Source organism: Cherax quadricarinatus, unplaced genomic scaffold, assembly GCF_038502225.1.
Source record: "Cherax quadricarinatus isolate ZL_2023a unplaced genomic scaffold, ASM3850222v1 Contig1997, whole genome shotgun sequence".
Lineage (NCBI taxonomy): Eukaryota > Metazoa > Arthropoda > Malacostraca > Decapoda > Parastacidae > Cherax > Cherax quadricarinatus.
Window position 1 is genome coordinate 14268 of NW_027197023.1, and position 14599 is coordinate 28866.

At 38.4% G+C, this 14599-nt stretch overlaps 1 protein-coding gene across 2 annotated transcripts in view; it reads left to right on the forward strand.

Annotated features, from left to right (window-relative positions):
- Positions 1-14599, forward strand: part of LOC128698218 (uncharacterized) — a gene marked incomplete at its 3' end in the record, with an annotated part of 62762 nt that overhangs the window by 10967 nt on the left and 37196 nt on the right. For both annotated transcript variants that reach the window (XM_070081227.1, XM_070081228.1), the window contains 4 exon segments: positions 1350-1504; positions 2324-2497; positions 10342-10888; positions 14019-14160. In XM_070081227.1, coding sequence (XP_069937328.1) covers positions 1350-1504; positions 2324-2497; positions 10342-10888; positions 14019-14160 — 1018 coding nt within the window.

A 14599-nucleotide genomic window follows, 5' to 3' on the forward strand; every position in this document is an offset into this window, starting at 1 on the left:
GAATTACTAGTGAAATGAGCAAATTTGCTGATGACACAAAGATAGGTAGGATAATTGATTCAAACGTAGATATCAGGGAACTTCAGGAGGATTTAGACAAACTCAGTACCTGGTCAGAAAAGTGGCAGATGCAGTTCAATGTAGATAAATACAAGGTTCTGAAGCTCGGGAGTGTCCATAACCCTAGCACTTATAAGATAAATAATGTAGAACTTAGCCATACAGATTGCGAAAAGGGCTTGGGGGTTATGATAAGCAGTAACCTTAGACCAAGACAGCAATGCCTAAGTGTACGTAATAAGGCAAACAGATTACTGGGATTTATTTCAAGAAGTGTAAGCAACAGAAGTTCAGTGGTTATATTACAGCTTTATACATCGTTAGTAAGGCCTCGCATAGATTACGCAGCTCAGTTCTGGTCTTCATATTACAGAATGGACATAAATTCATTAGAAAACATTCAGCATAGAATGACTAAATTAATACATAGCATTAGAAATCTTCCTTATGAAGAAAGATTGAAGACCCTTAAATTACATTCACTTGTTAGATGAAGAATGAGGGGAGACATGATCAAAGTGTATAAGTGGAAGATGGGTATTAATAAAAGGGATATAAATGAGGTCTCTACAAGAGAGAACCCGCAGTAATGGATTCAAATTAGAGAAGTTAAGATTTAGAAAGGATATAGGAAAGTGTTGGTTTGGAAATAAGGGTAGTTCATGAGTGGAACAGTCTGCCTAGTTGAGTTATTGAGGCTAAAACCTTGGGTGGGTTCAAATTTAGATGGGATAAATACATGAGTGAGAGGGGTTGGATTTGAGTGGGACTTGCATATGAGTGGATAGAGTTATCAGAGCTTATTTCTTGGGTGGCATTCAAAATCGGGTTGAGCAAATATTTTGTTAGTGGGATGGATTGTAAAGGACCTGCCTAGTATGGGCTAACAGGCCTGCTGCAGTGTTCCTCCTTTCCTATGTTCTTAAAAATATTTATTAAAATTTGTCTTTTAATGATTGTTGTAAAGAAGCACTGCACTTTCTAATATTCATAAATCAATTTTAATACACTGTAGAGTGGAACCTCAAAAAATCAAACTGCTCCCAACACGACCAATTATGTAAATGTATTTTTGTAAGTGCTGTTATAAGTGTATTTTTGAGGGTCTGAAATGGACTAATCTAATTTACATTATTCCTGATGGGAATAAATTCATTCGGTAAAGGCACTCGAACAGCCTTCTGGACCGAAGAAAGTTCGATATTTGAGGTTCCACTGTATACATGTCACTGTGCCTCGGTGGGAGATGGCTGGTGTGTCAGAAAAAAAAAAAAATATTATCTTGACAGGGTGTTAGTAGAATAACAAATGAAGTGATCCTCGAGCAGATTGAATTAGAGGCAAAATCGCTGGGTGTCGACGCTTCAGTTGCGGCCAGGAGCTTGGTCCTGGCACAGGTTAAAGTGCTGGCACGCCTTCTTCATGATGAACATGACTATATGTGGTAATACACTACAATAGAACTTTATTTCTTTTCTGCAGTATACAAAACGTAATAAAATATTGTTAAGAACCAAAGAAAGCCACTAGCATGCTGTGTGAAAAAAAAATGGTTATAATAATAGCCATTAATTTTTAAAGGGGTGGAGAGGTAAACCAGCAGAAGGTCTCAGTCAAATGAGCAAATGCTCCAGTACTACATCATCATATAACTAAAACCTGCGTCAAGAAACACTTGTCCTGTTTCCTGACAAACCTTCCCTTAGGTAAGCATACTGTGAATTTTGGGCACATTTGTGAGTTTCTTGGGAGTTTGATTGTAAAGTTACTCATGCATGCTAGTGGCTTTGGCTTTGTCTAGTATATAAATTACAGTTTATGTACTAGACAAAGAAATAAAAATATTGAATTTGAATTTTGAAAAAGGTTAAGTGGGACCATTTGTAATCAGGATACAGTAATAGTAACTCAATGATGTTGATTCCATTTCAGTCAAAGATTTTGTCAATAAATTTGAAACTACTTGAAAAAGTACAGATGACATTTGAAGTTCTTTGTTACTATAGAGATTATTTTGCAATGTCTGCAGATGCAACAAAGCTCTATTTAGGTTAAAAAATAATTTTTTAGTAGAAAGCTTCCTGCTATGTATGTTTTACATTCCTGGAGCATACCTGGAGGGGGTTTCGGGGGTCATTGCCCCCACGGCCCGATCTGAGACCAGGCATCGTGGTGGATCAGGGTTTGATCAACCAGGTTGTAAATATACCAGTAGGCGGCATACTGTATGTTATATTTATACTTTATACCCTTTTTTAATTAGTGACCTAGAGGGACTCGTCACTACTACACGGTTTTTGGTTGCAAGAAAAATATTAACTACAACAGATATAGGAGAACAGTTACTCAATGAAACAGCATTTCTGGGCCTCTCACTTACATCTCTGTGGAGGTTCACTAACATTGGAGTTGTATCACTAGAGCAGATCATTAAATGGTATGTAATTTTTACTAAGCTTTTTGTTGTACATATCTGTTTTGAGTATTTTTAAATAGTTGTTAAAGCTAGACCTGCCAGACAGTCTCCCACAAAGCTTAAAGCTCTTGCCGTAAGCTGCAATTTTAGCACTGACTGTCTCCCACTGAGGCAGGGTGACCCAAAAAAGAAGAAACAAAAGTTTTTCTTTTTACATTTAGTAATTTATACAGGAGAAGGGGTTACTAGCCAGCCCATAGCTCCTGGTATTTTAGTCGCCTCTTACGATACACATGGCCAAGGAGGAAGGATTCTTTTCCACTTCCCAATGGAGAAGCTGAAATCAGATTTCAGAATATTCCTCAACTAAAAGCAATTTAATGATCATAAAAAATACAAAATATATTACCAGAGACTGCAAGAAAGGCATTTTTCCATTTTTTCTTCATAAATTGGCCTAGTCTGTTTCTAACAAGGATTATTTTTTTTCTTAAATTTTCAAATTTTTCTGATTTTCAAAATTTATTGTTGATAGGTCTGTAAATAATAGTCAACAAGAAAAACATTTCCTATTATGGCATCAAATTCAATTATTTTTAGATGTAGATAAAGATATCAACTTTTACATTCTTTTGGTGAGAGGACAAAATTTAAAGCCCTGTTTTTTGAGGAAGAAGGAAAACCAAATAACAATGTTTTTTTTTTTTTTTTTTTTTTAAAAAAGTCGGCCGTCTCCCACCGAGGCAGGGTGACCCAAAAAAGAAAGAAAATCCCCAAAAAGAAAATACTTTCGTCATCATTCAACACTTTCACCACACTCGCACATTATCACTCTTTTTGCAGAGGTGCTCAGAATACAACAGTTTAGAAGCATACACATATAAAGATATACAACATATCCCTCCAAACTGCCAATATCCCAAACCCCTCCTCTAAAGTGCAGACATTGTACTTCCCATTTCCAGGACTCAAGTCCGACTATATGAAAATAACCGGTTTCCCTGAATCCCTTCACTAAATATTACCCTGCTCACACTCCAACAGATCGTCAGGTCCCAAGTACCATTCGTCTCCATTCACTCCTATCTAACACGCTCACACAGGCTTGCTGGAAGCCCAAGCCCCTTGCCCACAAAACCTCCTTTACCCCCTCTCTCCAACCCTTTCGAGGACGACCCCTACCTCGCCTTCCTTCCCCTATAGATTTATATGCTTTCCATGTCATTCTACTTTGATCCATTCTCTCTAAATGACCAAACCACCTCAACAACCCCTCTTCTGCCCTCTGACTAATACTTTTATTAACTCCACACCTTTTCCTAATTTCCACACTCTGAATTTTCTGCATAATATTTACACCACACATTGCCCTTAGACAGGACATCTCCACTGCCTCCAACCGTCTCCTCGCTGCTGCATTTACCACCCAAGCTTCACACCCATATAAGAGTGTTGGTACTACTATGCTTTCATACATTCCCTTCTTTGCCTCCATAGATAACGTTTTTTGACTCCACATATACCTCTTTTCTAAATAGCTCTTGTTCTTTTTTATTTCTTCTATTGTCCATGGGGAAGTGGAAAAGAATCTTTCCTCCGTAAGCCATGCGTGTCGTATGAGGCGACTAAAATGCCGGGAGCAATGGGCTAGTAACCCCTTCTCCTGTATACAATTACTAAAAAAGAGAAGAAGAAAAACTTTATAAAACTGGGTTGCTTAAATGTGCGTGGATGTAGTGCGGATGACAAGAAACAGATGATTGCTGATGTTATGAATGAAAAGAAGTTGGATGTCCTGGCCCTAAGCGAAACAAAGCTGAAGGGGGTAGGAGAGTTTCAGTGGGGGGAAATAAATGGGATTAAATCTGGAGTATCTGAGAGAGTTAGAGCAAAGGAAGGGGTAGCAGTAATGTTAAATGATCAGTTATGGAAGGAGAAAAGAGAATATGAATGTGTAAATTCAAGAATTATGTGGATTAAAGTAAAGGTTGGATGCGAGAAGTGGGTCATAATAAGCGTGTATGCACCTGGAGAAGAGAGGAATGCAGAGGAGAGAGAGAGATTTTGGGAGATGTTAAGTGAATGTATAGGAGCCTTTGAACCAAGTGAGAGAGTAATTGTGGTAGGGGACTTGAATGCTAAAGTAGGAGAAACTTTTAGAGAGGGTGTGGTAGGTAAGTTTGGGGTGCCAGGTGTAAATGATAATGGGAGCCCTTTGATTGAACTTTGTATAGAAAGGGGTTTAGTTATAGGTAATACATATTTTAAGAAAAAGAGGATAAATAAGTATACACGATATGATGTAGGGCGAAATGACAGTAGTTTGTTGGATTATGTATTGGTAGATAAAAGACTGTTGAGTAGACTTCAGGATGTACATGTTTATAGAGGGGCCACAGATATATCAGATCACTTTCTAGTTGTAGCTACACTGAGAGTAAAAGGTAGATGGGATACAAGGAGAATAGAAGCATCAGGGAAGAGAGAGGTGAAGGTTTATAAACTAAAAGAGGAGGCAGTTAGGGTAAGATATAAACAGCTATTGGAGGATAGATGGGCTAATGAGAGCATAGGCAATGGGGTCGAAGAGGTATGGGGTAGGTTTAAAAATGTAGTGTTAGAGTGTTCAGCAGAAGTTTGTGGTTACAGGAAAGTGGGTGCAGGAGGGAAGAGGAGCGATTGGTGGAATGATGATGTAAAGAGTGTAGTAAGGGAGAAAAAGTTAGCATATGAGAAGTTTTTACAAAGTAGAAGTGATGCAAGGAGGGAAGAGTATATGGAGAAAAAGAGAGAAGTTAAGAGAGTGGTGAAGCAATGTAAAAAGAGAGCAAATGAGAGAGTGGGTGAGATGTTATCAACAAATTTTGTTGAAAATAAGAAAAAGTTTTGGAGTGAGATTAACAAGTTAAGAAAGCCTAGAGAACAAATGGATTTGTCAGTTAAAAATAGGAGAGGAGAGTTATTAAATGGAGAGTTAGAGGTATTGGGAAGATGGAAGGAATATTTTGAGGAATTGTTAAATGTTGATGAAGATAGGGAAGCTGTGATTTCGTGTATAGGGCAAGGAGGAATAACATCTTGTAGGAGTGAGGAAGAGCCAGTTGTGAGTGTGGGGGAAGTTCGTGAGGCAGTAGGTAAAATGAAAGGGGGTAAGGCAGCCGGGATTGATGGGATAAAGATAGAAATGTTAAAAGCAGGTGGGGATATAGTTTTGGAGTGGTTGGTGCAATTATTTAATAAATGTATGGAAGAAGGTAAGGTACCTAGGGATTGGCAGAGAGCATGCATAGTTCCTTTGTATAAAGGCAAAGGGGATAAAAGAGAGTGCAAAAATTATAGGGGGATAAGTCTGTTGAGTGTACCTGGTAAAGTGTATGGTAGAGTTATAATTGAAAGAATTAAGAGTAAGACGGAGAATAGGATAGCAGATGAACAAGGAGGCTTTAGGAAAGGTAGGGGGTGTGTGGACCAGGTGTTTACAGTGAAACATATAAGTGAACAGTATTTAGATAAGGCTAAAGAGGTCTTTGTGGCATTTATGGATTTGGAAAAGGCGTATGACAGGGTGGATAGGGGGGCAATGTGGCAGATGTTGCAAGTGTATGGTGTAGGAGGTAGGTTACTGAAAGCAGTGAAGAGTTTTTACGAGGATAGTGAGGCTCAAGTTAGAGTATGTAGGAAAGAGGGAAATTTTTTCCCAGTAAAAGTAGGCCTTAGACAAGGATGTGTGATGTCACCGTGGTTGTTTAATATATTTATAGATGGGGTTGTAAGAGAAGTAAATGCGAGGGTCTTGGCAAGAGGCGTGGAGTTAAAAGATAAAGAATCACACACAAAGTGGGAGTTGTCACAGCTGCTCTTTGCTGATGACACTGTGCTCTTGGGAGATTCTGAAGAGAAGTTGCAGAGATTGGTGGATGAATTTGGTAGGGTGTGCAAAAGAAGAAAATTAAAGGTGAATACAGGAAAGAGTAAGGTTATGAGGATAACAAAAAGATTAGGTGATGAAAGATTGAATATCAGATTGGAGGGAGAGAGTATGGAGGAGGTGAACGTATTCAGATATTTGGGAGTGGACGTGTCAGCAGATGGGTCTATGAAAGATGAGGTGAATCATAGAATTGATGAGGGAAAAAGAGTGAGTGGTGCACTTAGGAGTCTGTGGAGACAAAGAACTTTGTCCTTGGAGGCAAAGAGGGGAATGTATGAGAGTATAGTTTTACCAACGCTCTTATATGGGTGTGAAGCGTGGGTGATGAATGTTGCAGCGAGGAGAAGGCTGGAGGCAGTGGAGATGTCATGTCTGAGGGCAATGTGTGGTGTGAATATAATGCAGAGAATTCGTAGTTTGGAAGTTAGGAGGAGGTGCGGGATTACCAAAACTGTTGTCCAGAGGGCTGAGGAAGGGTTGTTGAGGTGGTTCGGACATGTAGAGAGAATGGAGCGAAACAGAATGACTTCAAGAGTGTATCAGTCTGTAGTGGAAGGAAGGCGGGGTAGGGGTCGGCCTAGGAAGGGTTGGAGGGAGGGGGTAAAGGAGGTTTTGTGTGCGAGGGGCTTGGACTTCCAGCAGGCATGCGTGAGCGTGTTTGATAGGAGTGAATGGAGACAAATGGTTTTTAATACTTGACGTGCTGTTGGAGTGTGAGCAAAGTAACATTTATGAAGGGATTCAGGGAAACCGGCAGGCCGGACTTGAGTCCTGGAGATGGGAAGTACAGTGCCTGCACTCTGAAGGAGGGGTGTTAATGTTGCAGTTTAAAAACTGTAGTGTAAAGCACCCTTCTGGCAAGACAGTGATGGAGTGAATGATGGTGAAAGTTTTTCTTTTTCGGGCCACCCTGCCTTGGTGGGAATCGGCCGGTGTGATAATAAAAAAAAAAAATATACCTCAATGCACCACTCACCTTTTTTCCCTCATCAATTCTATGATTAACCTCATCCTTCATAAATCCATCCGCCGACACGTCAACTCCCAAGTATCTGAAAACATTCACTTCTTCCATACTCCTCCTCCCCAATTTGATATCCAATTTTTCTTTATCTAAATCATCTGACACCCTCATCACCTTACTCTTTTCTATGTTCACTTTCAACTTTCTACCTTTACACACATTCTCAAACTCATCCAATAACCTTTGCAATTTTTTTTTAGAATCTCCCATAAGCACAGTATCATCAGAAAAAAGTAACTGCGTCAATTCCCATTTTGAATTTGATTCCCCAAAATTTAATCCCACCCCTCTCCTGAACACCTTAGCATTTACTTCCTTTACAACTCCATCTATAAATATATTAAACAACCATGGTGACATTACACATCCCTGTCTAAGACCTACTTTTACCGGGAAGTAGTCTCCCTCTCTTCTACACACCCTAACCTGAGCCTCACTATCCTCATAAAAACTCTTTACAGCATTTAATAACTTACCACCTATTCCATATACTTGCAACATCTGCCACATTGCTCCTCTATCCACTCTATCATATGCCTTTTCTAAATCCATAAATGCAATAAAAACTTCCCTACCTTTATCTAAATACTGTTCACATATATACTTCAATGTAAACACTTGATCTACACATCCCCTACCCACTCTGAAACCTCCTTGCTTATCCGCAATCCTACATTCTGTCTTACCTCTAATTCTTTCAATTATAACCCTACCTTACACTTTTCCTGGTATACTCAGTAAACTTATTCCTCTATAATTTTTACAGTCTCTTTTGTCCCCTTTCCCTTTATATAAAGGGACTATACATGCTCTCCGCCAATCCCTAGGTACCTTCCCCTCTTTCATACATTTATTAAACAAAAGTACCAACCACTCCAACACTATATCCCCCCTTGCTTTTAACATTTCTGTCATGATCCCATCAGTTCCAGCTGCTTTACCCCCTTTCATTTTACGTAATGCCTCACGTACCTCCCCCACACTTACATTCTGCTCTTCTTCACTCCTAAAAGATGGTATACCTCCCTGACCAGTGCATGAAATTACTGCCTCTGTTTCTTCCTTAACATTTAAAAGTTCCTTAAAATATTCTCGCCATCTACCTAATACCTCCATCTCCCCATCTACTAACTCCCCTACTCTGTTTTTAACTGACAAATCCATACTTTCCCTAGGCTTTCTTAACTTGTTTAACTCACTCCAAAATTTTTTCTTATTTTCATTAAAATTTCTTGACAGTGCCTCTCCCACTCTATCATCTGCTCTCCTTTTGCACTCTCTCACCACTCTCTTTACCTTTCTTTTACTCTCCATATACTCTGCTCTTCTTATAACACTTCTGCTTTGTAAAAACCTCTCATAAGCTACCTTTTTCTCTTTTATCACACCCTTTACTTCATCATTCCACCAATCACTCCTCTTTCCTCCTGCCCCCACCCTCCTATAACCACAAACTTCTGCCCCACATTCTAATACTGCATTTTTAAAACTATTCCAACCCTCTTCAACCCCCCCACTACTCATCTTTGCACTAGCCACCTTTCTGCCAGTAGTCGCTTATATCTCACCCGAACTTCCTCCTCCCTTAGTTTATACACTTTCACCTCCCTCTTACTTGTTGTTGCCACCTTCCTCTTTTCCCATCTACCTCTTACTCTAACTGTAGCTACAACTAAATAATGATCCGATATATCACGATATATCAGTTGCCCCTCTATAAACATGTGCATTCTGGAGCCTACCCATCAACCTTTTATCCACCAATACATAATCTAATAAACTACTTTCATTACGTGCTACATCATGCCTTGTATATTTATTTATCCTCTTTTTCATAAAATATGTATTACTTACTTCCAAATCTCTTTCTACACATAGCTCAATTAAAGGCTCCCCATTTACATTTACCCCTGGCACCCCAAATTTACCTACTACTCCCTCCATAACATTTTTACCCACTTTAGCATTGAAATCCCCAACCACCATTACTCTCACACTTGATTCAAAACTCCCCACGCATTCACTCAACATTTCCCAAAATCTCTCTCTCTCCTCTACACTTCTCTCTTCTCCAGGTGCATACACGCTTATTATAACCCACTTTTCACATCCAATCTTTATTTTACTCCACATAATCCTTGAATTAATACATTTATAGTCCCTCTTTTCCTGCCAAAGCTTATCCTTCAACATTATTGCTACTCCTTCTTTAGCTCTAACTCTATTTGAAACCCCTGACCTAATCCCATTTATTCCTCTCCACTGAAACTCTCCCACCCCCTTCAGCTTTGTTTCACTTAAAGCCAGGACTTCCAGCTTCTTCTCATTCATAACATCCACAATCATCTCTTTCTTATCATGTGCACAACATCCATGCACATTCAGACTTCCCACTTTGACAATTTTCTTCTTATTCTTTTTAGTAATCTTAACAGGTTACTAGCCCATTGTTCCCGGCATTTTAGTTGACTTTTACAACACGCATGGCTTACGGAGGAAAGATTCTTATTCCACTTCCCCATGGATATAAAAGGGAAAGTAATAAGACCAAGAACTATTAAGATAAAATCAAAGAAAACTCAGATGAGTGTGTATAAATAAATGTGTACATGTATGTGTAGTTTGACCTAAGTGTAAGTAGAAGTAGCAAGACATACCTGTAATCTTGCATATTTATGAGACTGACAAAAGACATCAGCAATCCTACCATCATGTAAAACAATCACAGGCTTTTGTTTTACACTCACTTGGCAGGACGGTAGTACCTCCCTGGGTGGTTGCTGTCTACCAACCTACTAATATCTGTGGCAGATATTAATTTTTTAATAAGTAGTTTCACCAAATGCTGTAAGTCACTAATTGTTCGTATTGTTTTGAAGTAGTAATTTAGCTCTCTTTTTTTTGTTTCAGCATTCATGATAGCGGGAACACCACCCATTCAATTGTGGATGGTCTTTTTGACTTGATACTGCATGGCAGGAAAGATCATGTGGACACCTCAGCTGTTAGTGATATTCTTTCTGTTCTTATATGTATTGCTTATGACTCTGCTGAGGATGATCATGCCTCATTGTGCAAATTTGCTAATCAGGCACTCTGCTCATTAACAACAAGATTACTTAATCACATTCTGAACTGGGAAACGGAGAAGAGAGAATATGCGACTATACTAGGCACTGACAGCACGAGTTTGAAATCAGAGAGCAAGTGCAAAGGGAATGTTAGCAAATCCACTAATGAATTATCTGAAGATGGTGTCACTGAGGTGATGAACATATATGAGCTGGTGCTGAACAATCTTAGCATAACATCAGAAGCACTGGAACTTTACTGCTCTGGTCAGTTGATGAAACTTCTCACCCACTGTCCTGAGCTGCAGCTGGGTCGAGTATTGAGGCATCAAGAAAAATGGAGATCAACAAAAGCCAACACTGCACTTTCAGCTTGGATGCAGAAGGTATAGTAACTCTTCCAGCCCCCCCCTCCCAAAAAAAAAGACAAAAATCTTGTATTGTTTACAAAAAAACAATATTTTTTTTATTAACACATCGGCCATTTCCCACCGAGGCAGGGTGACCCAATAAAGAAGAAAGACTTTTGTCATCATTCACTCCATCACTGTCTTGCCAGAGGTGTGCCTACACTACAGTTAAAAACCCTTAGCATATCAGCACCTCAATTTATAGCATATCAATGTTATCTCCAAACACGATATTGATATTGATTCTTAGCCAAGATCACTAAACACTTGAGTTCTTCTTTATAATTCTTAAATAAAACATGATATAAACGTGTACAACATAACTGGGTATACAGCTGTATTCAAATGTATACACAACTATACATGTCATTAATGGTTAGTAGATTTAGTGATTTGATTATGGGCACAGTGTATTGCCTAAAATTTGAGTTCATCATGAGTAATAGTTTCTTTTTGTTATGTGATTACTGCTTTAAGGTGGAGAGTTGAGGTAGAACCCCCAAGCACAAACTCTATAGGCAAAATAGGGGTGAATGAAAGAATGTAATATAATATCTTTGTTTACAAGTACATGTACATGTTTCTACATGTACAAGGTATACAAGCCTAGCTGATTTCAGTGACATACTGCTTTATAGAAAGCCACTTGTTATGCAGAGCATTTTGGGCAAATTAGGTCAGTTTTGTCCCAGGATGTGACCCACACCAATTGACTAACACCCAGGTACCCATTTGACTGATGGGGAATATAGACAACCGGTGTAAGGAAACATGCCCAACGTTTCTACCCTCACCATGTGAAGTGAGACCGTTAGCCACCAGGCCATGGAGTAGTGTTTGTAGTATAGATTGGGGAACATAATAGGGAATTTTGCAGAACATACCTACAGTTTTAGAGACTTGTTAAATGAGCTGGATTTGAGTATTAAATTTGAATTTATTATTTGTGAGCAGATATAGAAACTTTTTTTTTTTTTTCAGCACAGTGGTCGTATCCCACTAAAGTAGGGTGACCTAAAAAGAAAACACGAAGGTTTTTCTTTTTAACTTTAGTAATTTATACAAGAGGAGGGAGTTACTAGCCCCTTGCTCCAGGCATTTTAGTCACCTCTTACAACATGCATTGCTTATGGAAGAAGAATTCTTTTCCACTTCCCCATGGAGAATATAGGGACTTATTCTCATTAGATTCACTGAGTCTGATGTCTAATCATGAACATGGTTTATTCTCAAAAGTCATATTGAATGTTTTTGCAGGAGTGTTTATTTGTTTTCCAGGTGAAAAATATAATGTAGGTTGTTTCACTAGCAAAGAATACAGACTTAAGGTGCTGGTTGGCATTTGGTAAGTTACAGATATAGAGGAAGAGGAAGAGACAAGGGCCCAAGATGCTATTTTGGGGGACACTTAACCCTTTGACTGTCGCGGCCGTATATATACGTCTTACGAGGTACCGTGTTTGACGTATACATACTCATAAATTCTAGCGGCTTCAAATCAAGCAGTAGAAAGCTGGTAGGCCCACATGTGAGAGAATGGGTCTGTGTGGTCAGTGTGCACCATATAAAAAAAATCCTGGAGCACGCAGTGCATAATGAGAAAAAAAAAACTCCGACCGTTTTTTTTAATTAAAATGCCGACTTTGTGGTCTATTTTCGTATAGTATTTATGGTTGTATTCTCGTTTTCTTGGTCTCATTTGATAGAATGGAAAACATATTATAGAAATAGAGGTGATTTTGATTGATTTTACTATAAAAAGAACCTAGAAATGGAGCTCAAAGTAGGGGAAATGTTTAATTTTTGCCAATGTTCAAAAGTAAACAAATGATGCCTTTGTCCAATAAATGTCAAACTAGCCATTCTGATATGCAGTCATGAATGGGTTGATGTTATTTATACAATTATTACAGTATTGCAGTAGTCTGCATAATAGTAAGTCTTCTATTTTTTGTTTGAATAAAAATTCAAAATAGAAAGCAAGAGTAATATCAGAGGGGCCTGGAGACATGACTGATGAGCAAAGAAAATGTTATTTTAGAGCCAGGAATGTCTGCATTGTTCATTCTGGACCTTATTTTGAAATTGTCATATTTTTTAGTTTTCGTGAAATTGGCCAAATTGCAAATTTCTGACCACATTATTAGGTAGTTGAAATCGGTAAATGGGCAGTTTCTTGTGCTCAATCGATAGAAGAAATGGAGTTCTAAAGAAATAGCTATGAGTTTGGGCGACTGGAACAATGGAATTAGCCGAAAATAGGGCTCAAAGTGGGCGAAATCGCCGATTTATAAACAGCGCCGAGGTCGCTAACTTCGTGAGAGCATAATTCCGTCAGTTTTTCATCAAATTTCGTTTTTTTGGTGTCATTACAATCGGGAAAAGATTCTCTATCATTTCATAAGAAAAAATAATTTTTTTTTTTTTTTAAATTTTGCGACACCAGGAGACACCTCAGGAATGGGGGTTGCGACAGTCAAAGGGTTAATTTAATTAACTGAGTGCTAAAGGAAGTGCCATTTATACTAACGTACTGGTGTCTGTGTAAATAGAATTTGAGGTAGCTATATGCGAGTTCGCCAAGTCTCTGGTGATTAATTTTGGTCATCCTTATCAAAAGCCGTACACACATCAGTAAAAATTCACTTAGATACTTGTTTCTTTCTAGTGCAATGTAGAGGCATAATTGAAATTAGATTTATTTGCTGAAATTTATTTAAACAGTTTGCAGCCAAACAACTCAGACCCTTATTACAATTAGAGCGATAAACAAAATTCCTCAGCCCAATATTTTAAAGTTCCTTGATAATTTTGGAGACCCAAGGAATTGTAGCTACTCTCCATTTCCATGGATCAAACTTGATTACTTTCTGTTCCTCATGTACTGTATAACCCTGAATAATATCTACACATTAGTATATGGCCAGCAGTGACTGTATTAAAAGTCAGGTGGGGGGAGCTGTATAGAGAGTTTTGGTCATAATTTGAAATGTCCATATTAGCGGAATGCCATAAGACAAAATGCTGTAAAGTGGGGCCCTACTGTATATTAATAACTGCTTATTTTTCATTGGTTTTGCTCATTGGTCGCTTTGTTGACTTTCAGTTGCTTGTGGCACTTGGTTATGAAGCAGCTTTAAGTACACTGGAGATGGTGGTTAATAATGAAGAGGTTAACTGGGCGTGTGTCCTCACACTTGTTGCCACAGCACTCAACTGTCATCGGGCAACTGTTGCCATTCTCAAAGGTTAGATGTAATTAGATATTAACTTTTTAATGGGAATTAACTTAAGAGATAAAATATGATATAATACTTTCACTTTAATTTAATATTTTATAAAGAATAATCAAATGACAAATTTATGTTACCGAACCTTAAATATTTTTTTTATTTGGGCAGATAGCTGTTCAATACTAACTTCTTATTACAGAGTTCAGCTCTCTACAGCTGACTAATCATTGACCTTGATATGGTGTGGTACTCACATACAGTATGTTTTCTCTAAATTAATTATTGGGAATATAGACAAATGGTTCAGAAAACTGACAAGTTGATAAATTAGACATATGTAACACTTGAGTATGTTGAGGAAATGTTTCACCACGCAGTGGCTTCATCAACCCTATACAAAGAATAATGATGAAAATCAGAAGGAGTTTGAGGTAATAAGTCCCTCAGCCTGGAA